This window comes from Anoplopoma fimbria, chromosome 6, assembly GCF_027596085.1.
Source record: "Anoplopoma fimbria isolate UVic2021 breed Golden Eagle Sablefish chromosome 6, Afim_UVic_2022, whole genome shotgun sequence".
NCBI lineage: Eukaryota > Metazoa > Chordata > Actinopteri > Perciformes > Anoplopomatidae > Anoplopoma > Anoplopoma fimbria.
The window spans coordinates 7,123,761-7,147,448 of NC_072454.1; the positions used below are offsets into that span (position 1 = coordinate 7,123,761).

At 41.5% G+C, this 23,688-nt stretch overlaps 2 protein-coding genes across 3 annotated transcripts in view; one reads left to right on the forward strand and one right to left on the reverse strand.

The window, feature by feature from the left end:
- Nucleotides 1-18,460, forward strand: part of usp54a (ubiquitin specific peptidase 54a) — a 34,770-nt gene extending 16,310 nt beyond the window's left edge. The window contains 18 exon segments of the mRNA XM_054600183.1: nt 70-152; nt 482-584; nt 712-858; nt 966-1,115; nt 2,714-2,882; nt 3,165-3,356; nt 4,137-4,271; nt 5,050-5,770; nt 6,401-6,525; nt 6,806-6,970; nt 8,179-8,298; nt 9,821-10,004; nt 10,568-10,863; nt 10,866-11,477; nt 11,796-11,890; nt 12,255-12,371; nt 14,459-14,726; nt 15,282-18,460. Of these exon segments, the coding sequence (XP_054456158.1) occupies nt 70-152; nt 482-584; nt 712-858; nt 966-1,115; nt 2,714-2,882; nt 3,165-3,356; nt 4,137-4,271; nt 5,050-5,770; nt 6,401-6,525; nt 6,806-6,970; nt 8,179-8,298; nt 9,821-10,004; nt 10,568-10,863; nt 10,866-11,477; nt 11,796-11,890; nt 12,255-12,371; nt 14,459-14,726; nt 15,282-15,892 (4,293 nt within the window). The 3' untranslated portion in view covers nt 15,893-18,460.
- A 1,467-nt stretch (nt 18,461-19,927) lies between these two features.
- Nucleotides 19,928-23,688, reverse strand: part of mmrn2a (multimerin 2a) — a 28,686-nt gene continuing 24,925 nt past the window's right edge. For both annotated transcript variants that reach the window (XM_054600637.1, XM_054600636.1), the window contains 2 exons: nt 22,806-23,306; nt 19,928-21,617 (listed from right to left, as the gene is read on the reverse strand). In XM_054600637.1, the coding sequence (XP_054456612.1) occupies nt 21,214-21,617; nt 22,806-23,306 (905 nt within the window). In that variant the 3' untranslated portion in view covers nt 19,928-21,213. The remainder of the gene's footprint in view (nt 21,618-22,805; nt 23,307-23,688) is intronic.

The following is a 23,688-nucleotide window of genomic DNA, read 5'->3' on the forward strand; positions in this document are numbered from 1 at the left end:
GTTAAGTTTAAAGTTAAAGTGCCAGATGTGATGTTTACCTGTGTTTTTGTGTGTGTTTGTGTGTGTCAGTGTGTGTGCAGTAGCTGTGGAGCGTCCTCAGACCCTCTGCCCTTCATTCAGATGGTCCACTACATCTCCACCACCTCTCTGTGGTAAGTCTGTCTGTGTGTGTATGACTCTATGTTTAGCTCCTATCTCAGAAGAGGTAAGTCCCCCCACAAATCACACACTCATGTCGCTAGGTAACACTTCATTGTCACCTAGACAACTGACTAATCCCTCTCTTCATCGTGTTACTCACACAGGTGATTTATTTTTTCTCATTATTTATTTTGCACTAGTAATGCTAATTAGCTAATTGTGCTTTTTTCTGTTATTTTGATGAAATGGTAAATGTAACAATGAGGAGAAAAAAATGACTCGAAAGTCATAAACTAGAGATAAGAAATGAATATCTCCTCCTTCTCCTTGTCCTCCTCAGTAACCAGGCAGTTAAGATGTTGGAGTCGAGGGAGAAAGCGACTCCTGGCATGTTCGGGGAGCTGCTGCGAAACGCCAGCATGGGAGACCTGCGCAGCTGTCCCGTGAGCCATTTTCATAATAAAATGAATTGTTATTAATCGAATGGTGACAGCTTCTCAGATGTAAAGATTTACACTGTTTCATGTCAATGTAAATGTTGTACATGTTCTTCCTCCTCCTCTTCCTCAGAGTCAGTGTGGTCAGCAGCTCAGGATGGCTCGCGTCCTCCTCAACAGTCCGGAGATCATCACCATCGGTCTGGTTTGGGACTCTGAACAATCAGACCTGGCTGAGGACGTCATTCACACCCTGGGAACCTGCCTGCGTCTTGGGGATGTATGAAGTTTTATTTTATTTTATTGATGTACATCGGAGTCATCAGCACGCAGTGATAGAAAATCAGTTAAGCCGCTTCATTGAACTCTTCTTCTCTTTGTCCTCAGTTGTTTTACAGGGTGACGGAGGAGAAGGCTCGTCAGGCCGAGCTCTACCTGGTCGGCATGGTGTGTTACTACGGGAAACATTACTCAACCTTCTTTTTCCAGACAAAGATCCGACGATGGATGTACTTCGATGATGCACACGTCAAGGAGGTATTTTCAGACATGCATGGTGACATAAGGAGGTGTTGGTAATAGGGAAACATTCTAAAGAGAATAAGTCAATACATTTCTTTTTTTTAAGGCTGCATCCTTTAAGTATATTTGGATGCCAAAACTCTTGTACTTTTACATAGGAACGCTTTTGAATGCAGCAGTTTTACTTGTAATAGAGTATTTATACACCGTGGTAATACTACTTTTACTTAAGTAAAAGATCTGAGTACTTCTTGCAACACTAGGGGATTTTTATTGAGGGTCATGGCAGGTACAGAATCACAAGTCTGAGTATGTGTAGGCAGTTTAGGGAAAGGAAATGACCGCATGTAGTCGCTGATCTCTCTCTCTTCCTGGTTGTCCTCACGCCTCTCCCTGACCTCCCTTCTTTACCTCCTCCTCTTTTACTTTACTTTACTTTCCTTTCTATTATTGCTGTACTCTAATAACATTGGTGGAATCATGAGATATCACATTCCCCCACTCCCTCTATGTCCCTCTCTCTCTCTCGTTCTCTCCCACTCTCTGCTGGTTGCGAAAACAAGGATATCCCTCTATTGTTGATGTGTCCAGCTGGACAGGACCGAGGGTGTGGTCAGAGCACACACACACACACACACACACACACACACACACACACACACACCACAGTAGACACTTTTGCTCACACATCTCTTTCTTTCACTTGCACAAACGCACACATTTTTTCACACACTGAGCGGTACGTGGTTGTCAGACAGGTCAGAGTTTTTTTATTTCGGGACGTCCTGTTAGACCTGAGAAGCTCTGGAGGTGAACGAGGACTTTTTTTTTTGGGTGCTGGGAAAATGGAGTTAAGGCTGAAATAACAAGCGGGAAGATTTGTTTCACAAATACAACGGACAGACAGAAAGCAGGGGTGACGAAAACCACCTCCCTGGCTCCCCGGCTGAGCATTGTTTTCGAGGTGAACAGGGCGTCTTTACTGCGGCTGGTAAATTCACCAGCTACTTTTCACGATTTCCGGCAATGGTTTGGTGTGGAAATCGTAAATATATAACGGATACTATTTTGAAACATGTGGTCAGTAGGGCTTAGTATTGTTTGTCTCCAACTAACTTAAAAAAACTTGGTCCTTCAAAATCTAATTGAGTTCAGCCTTCAAATTATTTTAAAATTGAAAAATACCTAAAACCTAAAGATTCAATTGAGGTCTGACTTTACTAATTTGTTGTCTGGAATTTGTTGTGATACTTTTAAGTTTTTAACTTCTCGTATCGACCTGAAAATGAACTGAGCAGCAGAAGATATGAATGTCTGATTAAATATTAGATGTGTGACGGTGCACAGGGGTCCTAGTTTCAGCTTGTACTTGTCTAAGAGTAACTAACGGTTTGGTGTGCGTTTGGTACATCAGAGAGGAAAACCAAAAGCAAAAGGAGATGTTTCTTTTCAGTTTTCTGAAACTCAATCCAATCCAAATAAGTAAAAGTACAGCATATATTTATTTATATTCTGTCCACTACATCAGAAGTTTGTAGATCTTAGTTTGGGGCCGTCTACCGTTTCCTTTTGGAGTCATATTTCTCGCTGTGTTTTTTGTCGCTCCCCTTCAGATTGGTCCCAAGTGGAAGGACGTGGTTTCTCGCTGCATCAAGGGCCACTACCAGCCTCTGCTGCTGCTGTACGCTGACCCGCGGGGGACGCCGGTGTCGGTCCAGGACCTGCCCTCACGCTTCGACCTCCACCACCTCAACAAGGCCTGTTACGACAGCGAGGACTCGGGTAACTACAACACAGCTAGGAGTCGTAGTAGTAGCACAACAGCAAACATTCAGGTAACTAAACCAGACACCGTAGTACTTGTTGTTGTAGTAGTAATAGTACTATGACAGACAAGACTGAGGTAACTAAGCGACAGCTAACAGTAGTTGTAGCAGTAAACGTAGCAGTGATGTTCAAGCGTGTCTGATATGATGTATATTTGTGTGTGCGTGTATAAGAGCAAGTCACCACTGACGCTCCCACTTGTTTACTAATCCCATCCCCCTCCACCCGCTCGGCCAGGCCGCGAGCAGTCAATCTCCAGCGACACTCGCACCGATTCTTCGACGGAGAGCTACTCGTACCGACAGCCCTCCCACTCGCACCATGAGTCCCTGGCCAGTCACTACTCTTCAGACTCCCAGGGAACAGTCATCTGCACAGAGCGCCAAGACGGACCCCTGCACACCTCGCACTGCAGCCTGGATACCGTAGGTGGGTGGCTGGAGAATATTTGTCTGGGTGAAGTATACGAGGCTAGAAATAAGATAGTAGTGAGGTAAAGTAATGCCTCCAATGAAGTGTTGGTTGGAAAGTTCAGTTGATCTGATTTAGGGATGGATGGGCCAGACAATTTTAATAAGGCAAATTATTGTAAGGAAAGAAATACTTTTTTAAACTGTTGATTGATCAATAAAATCTGAAACTAAATATAAATCACTGACTAATATACATTATACAGTACCAGTCAAAAGTTTGGACACACCTTGTCATTCAATGGTTTTTCTTTATTTTTATTTTTATTTTTTTCTACATTGTAGATTAATATTGAAGACATCCAAACTATGAAGGAACACATATGGAATTATGTGGTAAACAAACAAACAAACCAGAATATGTTTTATATTTTAGATTCTTCAAAGTAGTTGGATGAGAAGGTGTGTCCAAACTTTTACTGGTACTGTACATCTACAATACATAATATCTATTTATACAAAATGTTAAATAATTTCTCAGTGTGAAGTAAATGGCTTCATAATGTTGTTTGATCAGCTGTTGTCCTAGATGCTGTTAACAAATCACAGCAGGGTTTTCTCAAGTCATCTCTCTGACAACACATCTTTCATTTTAATTTATTCATTTATATATGGATTTGATCATCTTTATTAGAAGCAGACAAAAGCAGAGTATGTTTGTATTGTTTTCATTTTCCTGTATGAACATGCTGTGCAGCCATTCACGCCAACATCTGTTACCATGCTTCTCGTTGCTAAGGCCACGCCACGGACAGTGAGCAGCACCAGTCTCTGAGGAAGGCAGGCGGGGCCGGGGATAGGAGGCGGAGCTCTAGCCGCCACCGGCGATCTAAACTCGACAACGAAGCCTCGTCGGCTGGTTACCACAGTGAGGGTAGGCAGGGGTGTTTGTGCTAACCAGGGGCCGGGGCACAGGGGCCAATCACAGGGCTGAGAGGAAACTACTGGGCAGACTATTAAAAATGTGACATGTTGAATACAATTCAACCAACACTGGATTTTTTTATGTGGATTCTGGAGAGTTTAAAGAAGCCCGATAACAATTTATCTGCTTATATTCAGTTTTAAAAATGAACAGTCCCAAAATCTATTGAAAAATATTAAGATACGGAAAGTAATATTCAAACATGAATAAATAAATGTATCCTATTTAACTTTTATTCTTATAAATATGTCAGGCTCAAGCTTATAACATAAAACTGGTTAGATCTTATAAAGATACATTTCCCTACTTTATTATTTTATTTTTCTACCGTTCAACAGCACTTTTTTAAAATACTTTTTTCAACATTAGCTGTGAGAAAACTGAGCTTTTAGGGAGCCGTAATAAAATGTTGAGATATTTCTTTATGCTAACATTTGGTCGTTAATTGCTTCTTTGTTGGAGAAGAAAGATATGAATTACAGTTTTGTGACCACAGGAGGAGAACTTGCGTTGCTGTCATTTTTTTAGTTGTCACTCATATTAAATCATTCCTTCTCTCTTGCTTCATTCATTTCTGAAGTCACTCTCATGTTATTTTGCTTTCTTTTGGTCTCACTTGCATACTTTGTTCCCCTTTCTCCTCTTTCTGTCCTCTTTGCTTCTCTCCCTCTCTTATCCTCATTTTCCTTCCTTTCCTCCCTTCTGTTACTCTCTTTCCTCCCCTTAGGAGAGACGTTAAAGGAGCAGCAGGTTCCTCGTCACCTCCCCAAACCTTCCTCCTCCTTCTCATCCTCAACCAGTCGCCTCAGAGAATTCAGAGAGACCATGAGCAACATCATCCACAGCCGACCCCTCTCCTCCTCGTCCTCCTCATCTTTACCGGCTGCTGTCTTTGCCTCTGAAATCGCCTCCTCCACCATCAACCACCACTATCCTGCCACCATTTCCTCGACCTGCCCTTCGTCCAGTAAACCCCAGGACTGGGAGGCCGACAGCACCAGCAGCGAGTCCAAGTCCAGCTGCTCGGGCGGAGCAGGTCCAGGGAGATACCGGCCAGCATGGAGGCCCCGCCGGGAGGCACTCAACATCGACAGCATCTTCAACCGCGAGAGGCGAAGGCAGGCCGGGTACAGTCCTCTCGGAGCCTCCCTATCTGACAACTGTGGGGCTCCGGCCTCAGAGGGAGCAGATGCCTCCCTCACGGCCCAGGAGGACGCGAGATCCGTCAAGCCAGGCTCCTCCTGGACTCTTCCCTCCACCTCCAGCAGCCACAGAGGAGGTGGAGACAGACCTGCAAGTGGACGTGGAAGGGGAAGTGAAGGACGTGCAGAGCTGCCCCCTCCTCCTCCCCCTCCTCCCAGACTGATCCAGAGGATGGAGAGCGGATACGAGAGCAGCGAGAGGAACAGCAGCAGTCCAGTCAGCCTGGACCTGAACCTGGGCGACAGGTGAGCTCCCAGAAGGTCCTGACCCAGAGCTGTTTGTCCTCTGATTAACTGCATCTTTAAACACAGCTGCACACATGGCCAAAACATTAACCTCGTAATCCCTTCATTATTCAGCCTGACATTGTGATTTGTTCTCCAGTTTTTGTCTGAAAGAAGTTGTTATTCTTCCCTAACCAATCAGTAGCAAGCAAACTTTATTTAATAGCACTAAGTCCTTTACAGGAAGAAGAAAGAAGGTCATATCTGTCCATTGGACGTCAACTTCTTAGGAGGATATAACTAAAATGCTTTGTTTAGTAATAATTTAGTGAAAATGGGATTTGGATAGATTTCTACGAGCCCATAAATTGATACAAAACACTTGGATAATGCTGCATCATCATGAAAGTAATCGATAAATGCAGCTCTGGATGTTTCTGTAGGTCCCGGTGTCACAGAACAATTAAAAAAAGAAAAGAACTGAAATGGGTTATTGACTTAAAAGAGCTGGTACCCACCAATTGAAATACATATTGATCAAGCTGAAGGTTAACTTTGACTGAAGTCAGATGGCTGGTTTTCAATTTATTCAAGACCAATATTACTGGATGTCACTGTGCTAAATCATGACTCTATATCTGTCTCTCTCAGGGATTGTGTGGTGAAGAAGCCTTCCGCCTCCTCCTCTTCCTCAGGACCGGCATGGAAGAACATCAGGTCAAAGAGCAGTGGAGCTTTGCTGCAGGAGATCAGCTCTTCTGGCAGAGGGAGCCTCGGTACGAGTCCGACACATAAAGACCTCACTTCATGCCTCTATGCGCATCTTTCCTTTGACTCTCTATGATATCGCATAGAGATCTCCATCTTGATGTCGGTCAGAGAGACGAATCATCTTGTTCACCCACTCAAACTGGAATCAGCTGACAAATATTGAATATGACTGATCTGAATGTCTCATTTGGGGACACTACAATCTCTCTGTGTAGGCTGTTTTGTTGCCATAGTTCCCAGTGATGACTTTATATATAAGTGTATGTGTGTGTGTGTGTTGAGCAGCGCCCCCCGTTGGCCGCAGCGAGCTTGACGAGCTGCAGGAGGAGGTGCAGAGGAGAGCTAGGGAGGAGGAGCAGCACCGCCGGCAGGAGAAGGAGAGGGAGGCGGCGCTCGGCTTCAACCCCCGACCCAGCAAGTACTTGGACCTGGACCAGCTGCAGATCCAGGGTATATATATATATACACTCACACACACACACACACACACACACACACACACACACACACACACACACACACACACACACACTTTTAATGCTTTCAAAATCTATGTTTTAACAATGCATCATGGGACATGTGGACTCAACTTTCTCTAGAAGAGGGAATATCAGTACGTCAACAGAGATTCACTCCATCACCGATCCAGCTGTCAGTCATATGTTGTAAGCTGTGTGTGTGTGTGGTCAGCAGTATGTGTGTGTGTGTGTGTGTGTGTGTGTGTGTGTGTGTGGTCAGCATTGTGTGTGGTGTTGTACAACAGGAATGTTCCTCATTGAGCAACTGAAAGGGCCCCACTTAGTCGCGCACAAAAGACAGAATGACCCACGCAGTAATAAAGCCTGTGTTTTTGTGTGTGTGTGTGCCGCTGGCTGCTCTTCACTTTAAACTTGTATCATGTTGTTTGTTGTTTTGGAGATTTTTCAGTTGATTTTGACCTGATTGCAGGTATTACTTGCCTTTCTTTAAGGCATGTCTTAACTGTCGTTATGCTGTGTCGGTCATTAATCGTCTTCCTATGATGTCAGTCTGAGGGCAGATTGTCAGAATTATTGGACCTCATGCAAGAACATTTTTGTTTTCTTGCCTTAACTATCTCTTACTTTTTTTTGTATGATGGGCTTGTACGAGTGTGCCTTGTCTGAGTCACCTATTTATGTTGTTTTGCATGTTCATATTGATATTGTATTGTTATATAATAGCATCATAGCCAATTTAAATGGATGGTGATATTGATAAACTTTATGAATACATTTAGAATTGTATGAGCCTATAATTCAAATTGAAGAGACATAATTATGAAGTGTAAATTATATAGTGTTTTCAATCTCAAAATTGCTACAAAGTTATAAATTCTAATCCAGTTGTGAACAACTTAGTTGCACATGACTTCTACGCAAGGTCTGGACCAGAAGAGAAGAGAAAATTCAAAATTGGGGAATGTCAAGTTCTCCTAAATCAATTGTGCAAGCCACTCAAGAACAAATTGGTTCCTACGAGTGGTTCTTACATGAGGCCCATTGCTCCATATTTGTAATGCAAAAGGTGCATTATGCCACTGAGCTGTACATTTACACTTTTAGCAGGAATTGGATGCCTCTCTCACTACAGAGCTGCAAAAATCATTAAGTGTGCTTTTGCATGTGTTCGTCCTGCAGGTAAAGGTGATAACTTTGAGAGATGTGTGTCGGAGGCGGAGCTTCTGCTGGACCAGTCGGTGCGTCTGGAGCAGGCGGGCGAGGTTGCTGCGGCGCTGTCGGCTGTCAACGAAGCCGTCTGTAAGCTCCTCCCACTCCCTCTTTGCCACACACACACAGACACATTCAATATCTCACGCCAAATAAACACACTGTGAATGAGGTCACAACACCCCCCCGCCCACCAGCCCTCTGCTTTGTTGCTAATGGCAACCAGAGGCAGCACAGTGGCCTGCCAATGAGATTCCAATGTGTGTCATTGAGGATTGTTCTCACACACACAGACACAGACACACACACACACACACACACACACACACACACACACACACACACACACACACACACACACACACACACACACACACACACACACACACACACAGTTCAGTCTGCGCTACACCACCTATTCTTCCTCCTTTTAACCGCAGGCGCACTTTATTTTTTCCTCTCTGAACATTTGGACTCCACATCTATACACACACACACACACACACACACACACACACACACACACACACACACACACACACACACACAGCACCGTCCAGCATCAACCAGTCTGTTGTTTTTGCATCACGACAGCTGGTTAAAACAACAAAAACAGATGAAGAAATGCAAAACTATGATGAGAAATTTACAGACAGATGGAAAAGGAGATTGAACAGCATCAAATATTTGAAATCAAAGGAATCAAAACAAGAAGCAGTTTGGTGAGTCGAGCTTTAGAGGATCTTGAAACCTCCTCTCCTCTAACTAAATGCCTGTCAGAGCAGCGTCACTTTCCAGGATCTTGACGCACGACTGCACTTAAAAAGTTTTTTTTTATTTTTCATTTCTATCAGAAAGAATAACATTATTTACCAAGTTAATCTCTGGGAACAAGGAGACATTATTAACAAGAAGTCCAGTGAGCAGTCAGACAGTTAGATTAAAAAACTTTCACCTGCACAGCTAAACAATCTGTTTTGCAAAATCTTGGGTCATCGCCCCCCAATTCTGATGTCGGAATGAAGGAGTTTCAAAAACTGTTAAACCACTGATTCTGCTATGTGTTACTGATGCCACACGCTGGGTAAAGGCTGGCCCACCAGGTTTTTTTTAATCTATAATTTATCTAACATATAAGCTATTATGTAATTAAATTGTGTAATGGACCACTAAAATAATATAATAAGACCCAAGCTGAAATAAACTGGAACGACCCTTCAACGTTAGCCTGGTTTGAGTTAAATTTGAGTTCAAATTCTTTATAATTTTGTTGATTTAACGTTGTGTATGAATATAATTTAACCATTTCATCATTGAGAACCAAACCTGAGTTATTGATCTTTCTCAAGCCCACACACACACACACACACACACACACACACACACACACACACACACACACACACACACACACACACAGTCACATTATCATCATCATGTCTGATATTTGATTTAATGTCAGGTGTATATTTGCTTTTTAAGATTTTTGCATGAAATCATCATAACAAGTTATTTTCTACATCTTTCTTTTGTTTCCTTTATTTATTCTTTCCAATCTTTTTTTTTTCTTTTTCTGTTTTGTATTTTCTGTTGACATGTTACCCGGCTGCAGCCAAATTGCAGCTGGTGGCAGCTGAGGGCGGAGCTAGTAGTCACAACCGGCTGCAGCGCTGCATGAGGAGAGCCCGCAGCCTGCAGCAACGCATGCAACTGCAGCAGCAGCAGGACTCAGAGGCAGTCAGACAGCAACCGCAGCAACAACAGGAGGAGGGGCAGCAGCTGCAGGAACAGCCCAGGTACCACCTGTAGTCTGCTCAGCCAATAAGAAGTAGCACGTGTGTAACATGTAAAAATGAATTCTCAATTTTACAAACTGGTAAAGCATCCAAATGCTGTGGAATAATCATTCATACCCCCTGATGCTACGCAGTAAGGACTTAAAACCACTTTGTAAGAACCATTAAATCAGCAGTATTCATTATGTTGTTTGTTCTGGTCCGACATTTTCAAGTCGTGACTGTAATGAACACTGCGGCCGGCAGGGGGCACTAGCAAGAAATATGAGTTGTTGTAAAGAAAAGTGTCGTCGTGACAACTAGCTCATGCGAGTGTCAGCCATGGTGAGAGATTTTCAACACTCACAGGAAACAACCTCTCACACACACTGACACACACACACACACACACGAGCCCAAGCTCTCGACTGACACCATCTGTTCCAAACATACTGCAGGCCACACACACACACACACACACACACACACACACACACACACACACACACACACAAACACACACTTCCTCACCCGCCCTCTCTCTCTCTCTCTCTCTCTCTCTCTCTCTCTCTCTCTCTCCGCAGTGAAAAGCCTCTCTCGCTCCAAATACTTTTGACAGAGAGACAGAGCGACCAGTCAGCTGCCAGTCAGGACCAACAGGCTCCGCCTCTCTCTCCCTGCCTTGTTAAGCCCCTCCCTCCCAAAACAAACTCAGTGTCTGACCCCGCCTCCAGCGCCGGGACCCGTACAGGTTCACCCAGAGAGAACAGCATGAACGGAGGCCCCTGCTCTCTCTTTGGGAAACCCCTCACCAACACCAGGTCCCTCCCGGCCCTGTGCGTGGACACCTGGGAGCAGAGCCCCCTGGGAGACTTGGCTCCACCCCTCCATCGGAGGAGGCGGAGCATCCTGCCCAGTGGACCAGATCGCCCCCTGTCTCCATCCCATCACAGGCCCCGCCACCACCCAGGCCATATTCCCGAACCCCTTCACCTGTTGGCCCCAATGACAGGGGTCATCTGATGATGGAGGAGGCGCCTAATTACACCCGACACCCACAGACCACGCCCCCTACTGCCAGTCCCAGGGTTGTCCCACTCCCATCCTCCTGCCCAGTCAGGAACTGGTCCTGCTTAGACTTGGACCCACATCATGTTGGCGATTCGGCCGTTGAACCCCCAAGCAGCTCCCCTCTTTACTCAAACCCAGACTCCCCTTCCACTGCCGTCCCTCGGCCGGCTGTGAGCTGGCCCGGTCCGCCCCCCACCCCGCCCCCCAGTCAGGACTACAGAGCAGCCCTGCCTGTGGAGCGCTGGGCAGAAAACGTCAACAGATACTACGGCTCCCAGAATCCGACAGGAGGAGGAGGGGGAGCGGCGGTGCCTTGTGAGGAGCTCTCGGAGCTGGATTCTCTGTACCAGGCCAGTCTTCTGGCTCCCAGCATGCAACGGGGAAACCGTGGAGTCAGTCCTCAACCAACCAACAACAAAACAGGTAGTTACTGCAGAAATTCAAGTTCAGCTCAGGCCTCCAAACCTCCAACAACAGGAGAACTCCGTTACATGTATGATATATAATGTTCTGAAGTAATATCTCTAGTTAACTCAAAGCTCCTAATTGATGCTAAGCTACTGTCTACAAAACTCATGTCATTAACGAAGGGGGAGGATTTGTCAGGATTATTGTCCCTGTGAGATCTGAAGCAACAGACTAAAGAAAAGTAATTCAGTAGAGGTGTCGCACTGCTGCAACACAACTTTTACTGTTAGTGCTGCATCCACTGTCTGAAATAACGTGTGTGTGTGTGTGTAGGTGTGAGGAGAATGCTGTCAGGATCTGGACGGTCCAAAACACCAACGGCTGAGGTCGAGAGATATGCCTACAGAACACCCGTTACAGCTCATAAGGTACAACTGACTGACTGTGTACTGGTGTGTGTGTGTGTGTGTAATTATTTTACACATGTTTCGTGTGAATCAATTTTGCTACTGCTCCATGAGCTTGTATTCTTTTGTTAATGTCTTAACATGCCTCTGTGGTCTCGTTAGCGATTTGTGACTTAAGTCTAATTACATTATTTTCGACTATTTATTTGTTTTTCTTCTATCAAAAATAAACAAAAGGGATACACATATTCCAACCAGATACAGAATGGTTCTTGTTGTCTTGTTTATGGATGAATAAATCGATGATGATGATGGGAAACAAGATACTTGATGAAGCGAAGTTTGTAAAAATGTTCTTTCCTGCTGCCCTCTTACCTGTGGGCAGTTGCCGTCAGGTGAAGACGAGAGCTACAGCGCAGCAAACCTTCGACGCATTGCCCGCAGCCTGAGTGGAACCGTCATCGGGGCGCGACCCCAAAACCTCAGCCCCTCCCACAGCTGTGTAAGTTACACACACACACACACACACACACACACACACACACACACACACACACACACACACTGTCGAATGGTTTTTATTTAACATCCTGCTGCCATGTTTGTACGATAAAACTGCAGCCAGGTTAAATTTTTTTAGCAGCCATACATATGTTAGACACCTTTTTAAAAAGGGCCACCTATATACATTTGTCCACAGCAGTACATTGTTTTGTACAACTGCAAGTAGTGCTGAAGTACACAGTTCTTTAGAGGATATGTCTTAATAAATGATTAGGGCTTCGCAGAGCTGTTAAATAAAGTTTTGCTGTTAATTGGCAACATTTGGCAGTATGTTAATGTTGACATTAATGTTTGTTTGCTGTTAATCGTTTGAGAATATTTACATCAGTGTCATCTTTCAGTGGAAAGATTTCAGCACGTTTAGCCATTTTTTAACAATCAACTTGGTTTTTTTTTTAATTGTAATTTAGAGTGTGACTGAAAATTGTTTAACAAATAAGGGGGTTCCTTGTGTGATTTTTTTTAAAGGACCTCTTTCTTAACCAAGGATCACCAAAAAAACTTTCCTTTTTGTGAGTAAATAATAGAATGGTAAATAACAATCCGTCTGTCTGCTGCTGGAGTGCTGTACATGTTCATAAATAAAGTCTCTACAGCAGTGAAATGCTTCTCTGTGAACATATACAACTCTGTACAGCTGAACAGCTTTCTAAAGCAGCAGCCTGTGCTCCTCTACACAACCTCTTTCTCTCAGAGTGCCTCTTCTCTGTTGCCGCTGGCGTTCAGCCATCTTGTATTCAGCCCTCAGGAATCGCCTCGGGCCAGCGCATTAAAGATTGATCACTGATTTAGTTTTCCATTAAACTTTTAACTTTGGCAATCGCTGTGAGGCGAAGCCGGCCGGATCTGAACCGACAGCTGAGGTTTGACTCCAGATATCTATCCGTCAAATCCTCCGTCTGTGGGAGGAATCCTTGTGTTTCACTCCAGAGGATTTCATTAGATCGTATCTGTTATAGACCCACTGCAACATTAAACTTGCATGGGTGGAGTATTAAACTAAAAACAAAGTGAACTCTGACCTGCTGTCAGTGAGCCTCATAAATTATTCAACCACTGACATGAAGAAAAAGCAGCTCTGCTCAAGAAAAACATTATTTTTACTGTTTTCTTCATTTCAGTTTTGAACAGTTTAACAGAATCAAAACGCTCATTTATCGCCATTTACTGCTGATGCCACACAAATTGGCCCGTCAGTTCCACTTTCCATCTTGCCCTCATTAAGATACGTTAATTCACATCATATTAAATCTCATGTCGAGTCCACGAGCCAGCCACAAAAATGACTTCATTTCAGATGTATGTGGGTTTTTCACACAACAATGTCCCATTAAAACCTTAGAGCTTCAGTTTTTATCATCTTAGTATTGTTATTTCTATAAAAGTACATTATAATAATATAAATATAACAATATTATATGTCTTAAATGACAATGTGTGGTACAGATGAACCTCAGAGCTGATTCAGCAGCTCCACTCAGTTTTATTGCGTTTAATAGTGAGTTTCAGCTCATTGTTCATCTGTCAGACCTGACTCTGGTTCACTCTCATCGCTCTCGTGGCGTTGTGTTCTGAGAAAAAGCCAAAACAAAGTGGACAAATCAGTTATTGCAGGTTTGAACTAAAATGAATCCTCTTCACCTTTTTTTTTTTTTTTTTCATTTTTAGAAAAAGAAACTTGTATCTAGAGATACAAGGTTTTCACAGTTTATTTTGTGTCATTTGTCACAGTTTTCCCTCCATCATGTTAACTTGTTTACATTTTTTATTCCCTCCTCTTTATTTGTTGTTTTGTCTTTCTAAAACAACTTATTCCCCACCATCCTTTTGACATCTGTTTTCACTTCTCATTCTTTGTTTTTCTTCTTCTCGTCATCATCTTTCTACCTTTTCTTTCTTACCTCATTTCCTTCTTCTGTTTTGTTCCATGTTTTTACTTTCTCCATCACATCTCCTCATTATTATCCCTTTTTTCCATTCTTTTTTCTTTCTCCCCACTTCCTTTTCCTCCTCTTGGCTCTGAAGGAGCCCCCTGTTTCCAGGCCCCCCCTCAGACACTCTTCCTCTTCCTCCACCCTCCCCCGTCGCCCAAGCACCTCCTCCCTGCACATCCCCCCCTCCTCCTCCTCCTCCTCCTCCTTCACTACAGACCACTCCTCCTACCACCACAACCTCCTCCAACACCATCAACCCCGACACCACGGCCCCTCAGCTCCTGCACCTCCTCCACAGCACCCTCCCTTGCAGACATCACGGCCCCTGAACTCGGGCCCTTCCTCCTGGGGACACTCAGGTAACATACTGGCCCTTCACCTCCACCTCCACTCTCCACCAGCACCATCAAAACCAGAACAACCACCAAATAATAGTTGTTCAAACGTTTGAAAGTCTCCAAGCATTAAATCATCAATTCACTTATTTTTTTATTCTTTTTATATTATAAAGTTTTAAAAGACATATAAAATGTTAATTTATTTACTATTTATTTTAACACTTTTCCTCCCCTCTCTATTGTATTCTGGAAATGAATCTGCTACTGTTCAAATATGGTTCATTTGAGCTCAGAAGCCGTTGTGAACAGTTGGATGTCCTTAAAAGTAAAGCTCCTTTAGGTTAAACTGGCTGTAATAACCAACGTTAAGATTCAACTTAAAAGAAATTCTGTCTGCAGCACCAAGTTTAACAAACTACAGGATTTTATTTTTTTTTTCGGACTTGCTGAAGGTGGACTGTGTCCCTGTCAACGTTTTGTTTACAAAACAGACAGATTTTCTTTATTGGGTTCTAATTGCATTTCCTCCTCTTCTTCCTCCTACCTCCTCCTCCTCCTCCTCCTCCTCCTCCTCAGGAGCTGGACCGAGCCTCCAGCAGCAGTTTCTGGCTGTGTCTGACAGGCATCAGGCTCTCTCAGGTCAAGGCCTCCACAGCGTCGCGATGAATTACGGCACTTTGCCCCGGGCTCCTCGCCGAGGGCTTCCTCCTCCCTCCTCCTCCACCGCCTCCCTCCCCAGACCCAGAGCCGGCTCCGGTCCTGCCCCCCTTCTGCCAGCTCCACAGAGTCTCTACGCCACCCTTTCCCACCCCCGCCGCTCTGCCAACACCACCACTAACGGTCACTACCGGCAACCATCGCTGCCCATTAATCTCAACGGATCCACCAGTAACGCTCCACACCACCTCAGGGGGCCAGGGGAGGCCCCCGCCCAGCCGCTCCGCCTGGACGTGCCCCCTGAGACCGATTGGCGTCGTGAAGCCGACTACAGGACTGTCAGCTCCTCCTGGGACCCCCGCGCCGCCCGCCACCACCAGCTCCTCCAGCGGACCGTCTCCCATCAGCCTCCCCGGCCCCGCAGGGACCCCCAGCTCTGCTCTCTCTGCCAGCAACTTCCTGCTGAGCCGACACGCCCCTACTGTCAGTCCTGTGGCGCGTACGTGGCTCGGTTCCGCCAGGTCAGCTGATCCGATCTGAGGCTCACGTTCAGGCAGACGCCACAGTAGAAGAGTCCTGTTCCAAATGTCTTGTATCCATCAAGATGTTTTTTATTTTTTTATTTAAAATGTGCCAATGTTTCTTTTAATCCAATGCTGCCCTTTATCCTGTCATCACCTCGGTGGATATCTCACGTCGGAATAAAACTCTGTGCTTGGTTCTCATGTCTGCAGCAACATCTGGGGAAACAAACAGATCGTCTTGCAGAAATTTGCCACTTTAGGAACTTTTCACAACAGTCTCCAGTCTGGTTCCTTCTCTCCTGCATCTGTTTCCCCCTGAGAAGCAGCTACTTCACACCAGACCTCAGCTCTTATCCTCCATGCTTTGTTCCCGGCCCGTCTCGCCCGGTCCTACCTAGTCTGGACGCTCACCACGAGGCCACAAAATATAACATGAATCACACGGACGGATCTCCTAATTACAATCTATGAATGTCTGCAGGACTTAAGCACATATTAGATTTCTAATCAAGACAAAGCACCGTGAGACGTACCAGGACCATGAGAAGAAGGCTGGCAGATTATGATGATGATGATGGACAGAACTGAAAGAGAAGCAGTGTGATCATGAAGACAATGCTGCTAACCTTCTGTCTGTTAAAACTGATAAAGTTTGATCAAATATGAGCAAAACCTCACATCAATAATCAAGTTGGAGTTATTACTTTTTATTTGCTGGGTGTCAGATTGATAACAAACATGAGCAGAAAGTTTATTTAAGGGACCGAAAATATAACTAAATTCCAAAATATTTTGATAATTGACCACCTTAAGTTATTTTCCAAGTAAAAATACCAAAACAACTCATCATTCCATGTTCTCAAATGTGAGTTTGCTGCTTTGTTCTGCAGTCCGAAACACATTAATTTAGTCATTAACTTCTCTTAACACTTAGTGACAACACACTCTTTAAGTGAACAGCTGTGGATCACATTTCACTTGGTATTTCAAATGTGCCCAAACATTTCTTTTGAAAGGTTATAAGCATGTTGCAGATGTGGCAATATTATTATTTTATTATTTTTTAGAACTGATTACATTTCTTTGCATTCATCACAATTTTTATAATACAGACAAAGTGTTGAATGTTTGTTGATTCCAGTTTATGCAGAGCAGCAACTAACCAACACATTATTCATTGTTGATTTAATTATTTTCCCAAGGAATCGGTTCATTTGTTTAGTCTGTTCAATTTAAAGAAACTGTCTGTCAGTTAAATCACTGACACAGCGGACTGATAAAACTAGCAAATATTCACATCATTGAAGCTGGAATGAGAGGGTTTTTTGGACATTTTTTTTGTTATGAAAATGACAGAAAAAGTATGAATCGATTAACAAATTTTTCTTTTCTGATGTCGTGAAGTTGTAGATAATTAACTAATCATTTCAGCTTTAGTGACTCTCACACTCGGTGGGAGAATAACAGTTTGAGATAATTCAGTTGAAGATCGATGTGTCTGTTTTTGTGATATTCTGATCTTTCATGCAGCTGAACAGATGTCAGGTTTTAAATGAAGGACATTGAGGCACTACAGGAAGTTGAAAAGCTGCTTCTTCTCTGCCGTTTGTTGTCTCAGAATATAAATCTACTCTACTTATTACTCTATTTATTTTTGTAGGCTTGTCAGACTGAGTTGTTGCATAGATGAAACTATTCTACCTGAATATACTCTACTACTATAGTCTAATTTTCTAAAGGTAGTTAGTCGCCTTGTTTGGGATGTGGAGCCTTCTTATACTGTACACGAGGCTGATAGTGATAAATAACTAAAGCTTTTATTTTGACAGCTAATATTTAGCATGATGTTTTATTATAGCCTTGAGAGACTTCGGTGTACATTTATTGTAACAAGAATATATGCAGATCTTTCTTAGCGCAGCAACTCGACTGCATTTAACTCTAATAACTATTTAGTGCACTTCAGAAGTGTTAAAGATAGATTTATTTTACGTGCTTGTTGCTGGTTTCTGTTGACTCTCTCCCGTTGTTAAGGGAGATGCTCTGCGTTGCGTTCATGGGCTTGTTTTTGTACTCAGATGACGTTAGATTGGTTTAATAGATTAATGAAGGAACACCTTTAAACCAGTGTGCTGTTTTAATAACTTCTACAGAGCTAATATGTCCTACTGCCAAGAACTCAGTGGCTGATTTTTGATGAAAAATAGACAAAAACTGGAGTCAAACATTTATTCTAAATCATTTCACCTGCAAAATATCTGCAGATTACTGAAGACATTGGTAATTGTTATTTTAAAAATCACATAAAGAACTATGAAGCTAAATATTAATTGATAAGTTAGTCCTGATTTAGTGATTTTACATCGCTGCAGCCACAATGTCGCTCCAAACTCTCATCAGTTGTTTGACTGACTGATGTCTATTTTACAGAATAAAATTTGAATTTTGATTTTAGAGTTCATACAAGTCCTGAGTTCATAATAATAGTAATGAAGTTATTTTTTCACATTGTCAAAGTTGATGGGCTGTTTGTTTTTTGCTTTGCCAGATTTTATTTTGTTGATTTATCGTATATTTTTGATGCTTATTTTTCTACATTGTAGACTTAACAGAGATGTTATGACGATTAAAATGTTTAAAGGAAAAGTTCAGTGTCTTTTTTTAATTTTTAGTAGGAAATCATCATCTGTTGAAGCTGCTCACCTGCTGAGTCACAATTTAAACATCAAACACGTTTTAATTATAAATTATTGCTATTATTTCTATCATTGGTTGGAAAATGTATTTACAGTTCACTTAACCTCTCCCCTGAAAATAAGTTTTTCAAAAAACGGCTTAGCAGCAGGTGCATCAGGGTTTACTCCACATGTTGAATAATATGCTATACTATAACTTTTTCAACATACTATATGACTTTTTTATTACACTATATAATATGACTTTTCTACATACTATACTATGACTTTTTTCGAACTACTATATATTATGACTTTTTTCGACATACTATACTATGACTTTTTTCGACATACTATAATATGAAATTTTTTCGACATACTATAATTACTTTTTTCAACATACTATATAAATATTTTTTCGACATACTATACTATGACTTTTTTCAACATACTATAATATTACTTTTTTGACATACTATATAAAATGACTTTTTTCGACATACTGTACTATGACTTTTTTCGACATACTATACTATGACTTTTTTCAACATACTATAATATGACTTTTTTCAACATACTATAATATTACTTTTTTGACATACTATATAAAATGACTTTTTTCGACATACTGTACTATGACTTTTTTATAACTTTTTTCAACATTCTATAATATGACTTTTTAATGATTATTTTGGACCTACAATAATATGACTTTTTCGACATACTATACTATTACTTTTTTATGACTTTTTTCGACATACCATAATATGAACTTTTTGGACATACTATATAATATGACTTTTTTAACATACTATACTATGACTTTTTAATAACCTTTTTGGATATACTTTAATATGACTATTTTTGGCATACTATACTATTACTTTTTTATGACTTTTTTGGACATATAATATAACTTTTTTGGACATGCTATACTATGACTTTTTTATGACTTTTTACGATAAACCATAGTGTGAAATTTCTACTTTTACCTTTGTTATGCATACTATAATATGCCTCACTAGCGGCTGTGGCTCAGTGGTAGAGCACTTTTAAATGCAATACTGTGATATTTTTTAGTGGTGTTTTTATGACAATTTTTTGACAATTCAATGGCAAACTATAATATGATTTTTTATGTCTTTCATGAAATATTATACAATTACTTTTTTATGACATACTATAACATGACATTTGTACATTTTTTATGATACTACTTAACAATGAACTTTCTTATCACATTTTTACTAAAAAACTATAAAGACATTTTTATCTTATCTTTTTTTTTAATGTTATCGGAGGCAAATTAGGGATATACTCAATTTTTTGCAATGTAGTAACACTAAGCATAGTCATTTCATTTATTTGTCTTTTTTAATCAAGGATAATACAGCAACTTCTGTAGATAAAACATTTTTATTAAGTTACACACTGACAGTTTAGATAAGAATGTTCTATCATCGGACTTTTCTATAAACACATTCATGACTTTGACCAACAAACGGCTCAGCTGTTCCTTTATATAAAATATATATAACATATACTGCTCTGTGCTTTTACCTAACTATATCGGTACTTTACAAACATTACACATACAGGTGACTTCAGATACAAACATGTCTTCATGTAAAATAAAAATTCCCTTAAAAGACACTGATGATGTGATGACTTTTACAGACATGTTTAACTTTTCTCATCAACCTCAGAGAGAAACTGTGGCGGCAGCAGCTGATCTGTGGTCAGAATTGTTTCTCAGGATGAAGATGAGCAGAGGAAGCTGAAGATTAATCAGGACTTCGGGTTAAAGTGACACTGCAGGGTCAACAGCACGTCAGAGTTCAGTGTAACAGTAAGCAGACACACACCAGATAAATCAAACACTTGAGTCAGGACGTGGTTAGCCTAGCTTAGCATAAACACTGAAAGCAGGGGTAAACACCTAGCCCTCTCTGTCCAAAGTTCAAAATTACAATTACCAGCACCTCTAAGGGTGTTGTATGATTTTTTTTGTTTGCCCAACACAAACCTGGAGTTATGTTCTAGAACTATGTCCTGTCTTTGTGGTCATTTTACGTCTTTATGTAGTTGTCTCGAGCCACTTTGTATGCAAATGATTACTTGTACACAAACAAGAATATAAAAAGCAGCTTGTGGTTTTGTGCTTGAACTATTTCTTGTATTTCTTTTATTTTTGTGTTTTTTACATTTCTGTTTGTGTCCACATTTTACAAACAAAATATAACATTTTAATCAATTATCTTTAGAGGTGATGGCGTGTTTTTAAACTTTGGATAAAAGCCAGGCTAGCTGTTTTGTGCCTGCTGCCTCTAGTCTTTATGCTAAGCTAAGACTCCAGCTCTGTACTGAACACAAAGACACCGAAACAAAAGAAAAACATGCTTCAGTTTATGGCTTTGCTTGAAGTTAATGGCAATTGAAGCGAGCTGGAAGACACAAACGAGAAAACTGTGAACATGCAGTATTATCTCAGTTTAATTGTTTCTTTAAGAACCTTTTCTAGTTTGACAAGCTGGAGGTGTGTCTATGGAGCTTTGGAATAAACCTCCACTAACTAGAATATGTTTGAATATGTTTTAACTCCCAGAGTCTCTGATCAGTGTCTTTCCTCCAGCTGATTGGTCCACAGGGCCATCAGTTGGTCCGGTGGAGCAGCAGTATGGTGAAAACATTGTCCTCTGACTCCGCCCATACTGCTCCCTTCAGTTCCAGCCTCACCTCTTCCCCCTCCCTAAGCGGCAGGAGGCCCACATCGGTGACCGGCCCAGCAGCTGTCACCTCCCGGAGGTGTAGAGACACCGGGGCTCCGCCTGACCCCCTCCTCAGGACCACGTGGGTGGGGCCAGGCCTCAGGTCCAAGGTGAGGACGAACAGGTAGATGCCGTTCAGCGGAGCCGTGAAGGTGCCGGTGTCGGAGTAAAACTGACCCCGGTTCGGTGATGCTTCAAACACGATGACGCTGTTCGAAATGCTCAAAGGAGATCCAGCCACAAGCAGCAGGGAGTCTCCTGATAGGCTGGTCGGGACAGGAGCAACACCTGGAGAGGAAAAGAGGGTCAGGAGTCTGTACAAGCAAAAACAACAAGGATCAAACACAAGAATAACCTACTCATACTGACAGATTTCTTCTTAATTGAAAAGTTTAACGCTGCGGTTGTTTTTACTCTCTTTTTAGGTGTATTCTGTGGTTTGACAACTCTTTGTGGATATTTGTGATTACTCATTTTTCTGACATACTAAACTATACTATACTTTGTTTATGTAATTTTTATTACATTTTATGGCATGCTATACTATGACATTCTTATGACATTTTCTTTAATTAAGATGTTACATTTATGACAAAAGATATATAAAATGTTTATACTATAAACTTTATTTTGATACACTATATTATTATATAATTACATTTTGTTGATATTCTATGACAGACTTTACTATAACTCATAAAGAATGAAAAATGCGTATGACCTAATATACTATCAAAACATTTGTACTAGATACTATACTTAAAGTCATGATATTCAATTTCATGACATTTTCTCGACATACAATACTATGACATTTTTATGACACTACTTTATTACATTTCTTGGGACATTTTATATGATATAATATATATATTGAGTGTTTATAACATTTTAATTGCATAGTATGACTTGTTTTGACTTTGATTACATTTTGATGACATACTATAGTTTGACTTTTTTCAACACTTTTCTATGAAATACTATACTAATAATTTGTATTACAAATTGTTTGACATACTATACTTTGACTTTCATTTGCTATTCTTATTACATACTATGCCTTTTTTGAGTTTATGTCATATACTACTGATTTTATGATTTTTATGAAATATTATACTGACTCTAACAACATACTAGATATTTCTTTATGACTTTCCTCATAAAAGTTTTTACAAGATTTTATGACATACTTTACAATCAATTTTATGATTTTTTCATAACAGACTTTTTCTAATATATATTATGCCATACTGTTTTTTTTTATGATATCTTTAACGACAATTTGATGACACACTAAAGTATGTATTTCTGGACATTTTTGCGCCGGACTATATACAATTTTTTTTTTTCTTTAAAGTTTTGCGTCTCTTTATTAGATGGTGCAAGATGAAACTAATAATTTATTATAGTTTGTACAGTTAAGATAGTTTGGTAAATTCAACTTTAGCTGCAGAAACTAAAAACACGCTTGCTCACCTGATGTCTCCCTCCTGCTCCGATGGTTTCCTCCTCTTCCTGATCCTCCTCCTCTCTTCTTCTCTTTCTTCCCATCTTTGTTCTTCACCAGCTGCCACAGTTTGTCGAGCTCCAGCGTGGCGTCAGATCCCACCAACACGTCAGCGTTACTGAAGACGTTCTTGAACACCCTCAGGTGTTCCTCCAGCCCCCTCTTCAGCCTAATGACCTCCACCTGCAGTTTGGCCTCCACATCACCGGGCGCCGCCTCATTCTCAGTTGAAGTGTTAAATTTCTTCTCTAGCCGGAGCATCTTCAGCCTCAGTTCCTCCACCTTTTTCTCCAGATTCCACAGATCGCTGCCGTCTCCTCCATGCCTCACCTCGGGGTGGAGGAGAAGCTGGCGTTCACGTGCTGGAACTCCACCGCTGCTCCTCCTCATGTTTCCAGGTTGCCAGTCATCAGAGAGAGGATGGGAGGAGGAGGAGGGCTGGTCAGCAGATGGTATCTCCTCTCTACCTCCTGGGCAGCAGAGGGAGAAAGAAATGAGGCCTAGCATTAAAAAAAGAGCTGGAGCTGGTGGTTGCACGGTTTAAGATGCAGATTTCTTTACGTTCTCCTCTCTGCTGTATCTAATAAAGGCAAAACAATTCCTTAAATACTGTCAAGTTGCAGTACAAAGTCACGCTACTTATATTTAACAGTACTTCAGTATTTCAATGTTATGTTACTTTCTACTTGTACACTACATCTCAGAGGGAACTATTGGGGTTCATTCCTATACTCATAATGGGAGCATGCTAGAGGTCCTTTGTTCCCTAAATCAGTTTTCATTACACATTTGTCACACCTTAGGTTTAGGAAAAGACTGTGGTTTGGCTTAAAATCTGAATGTTTTTAACAA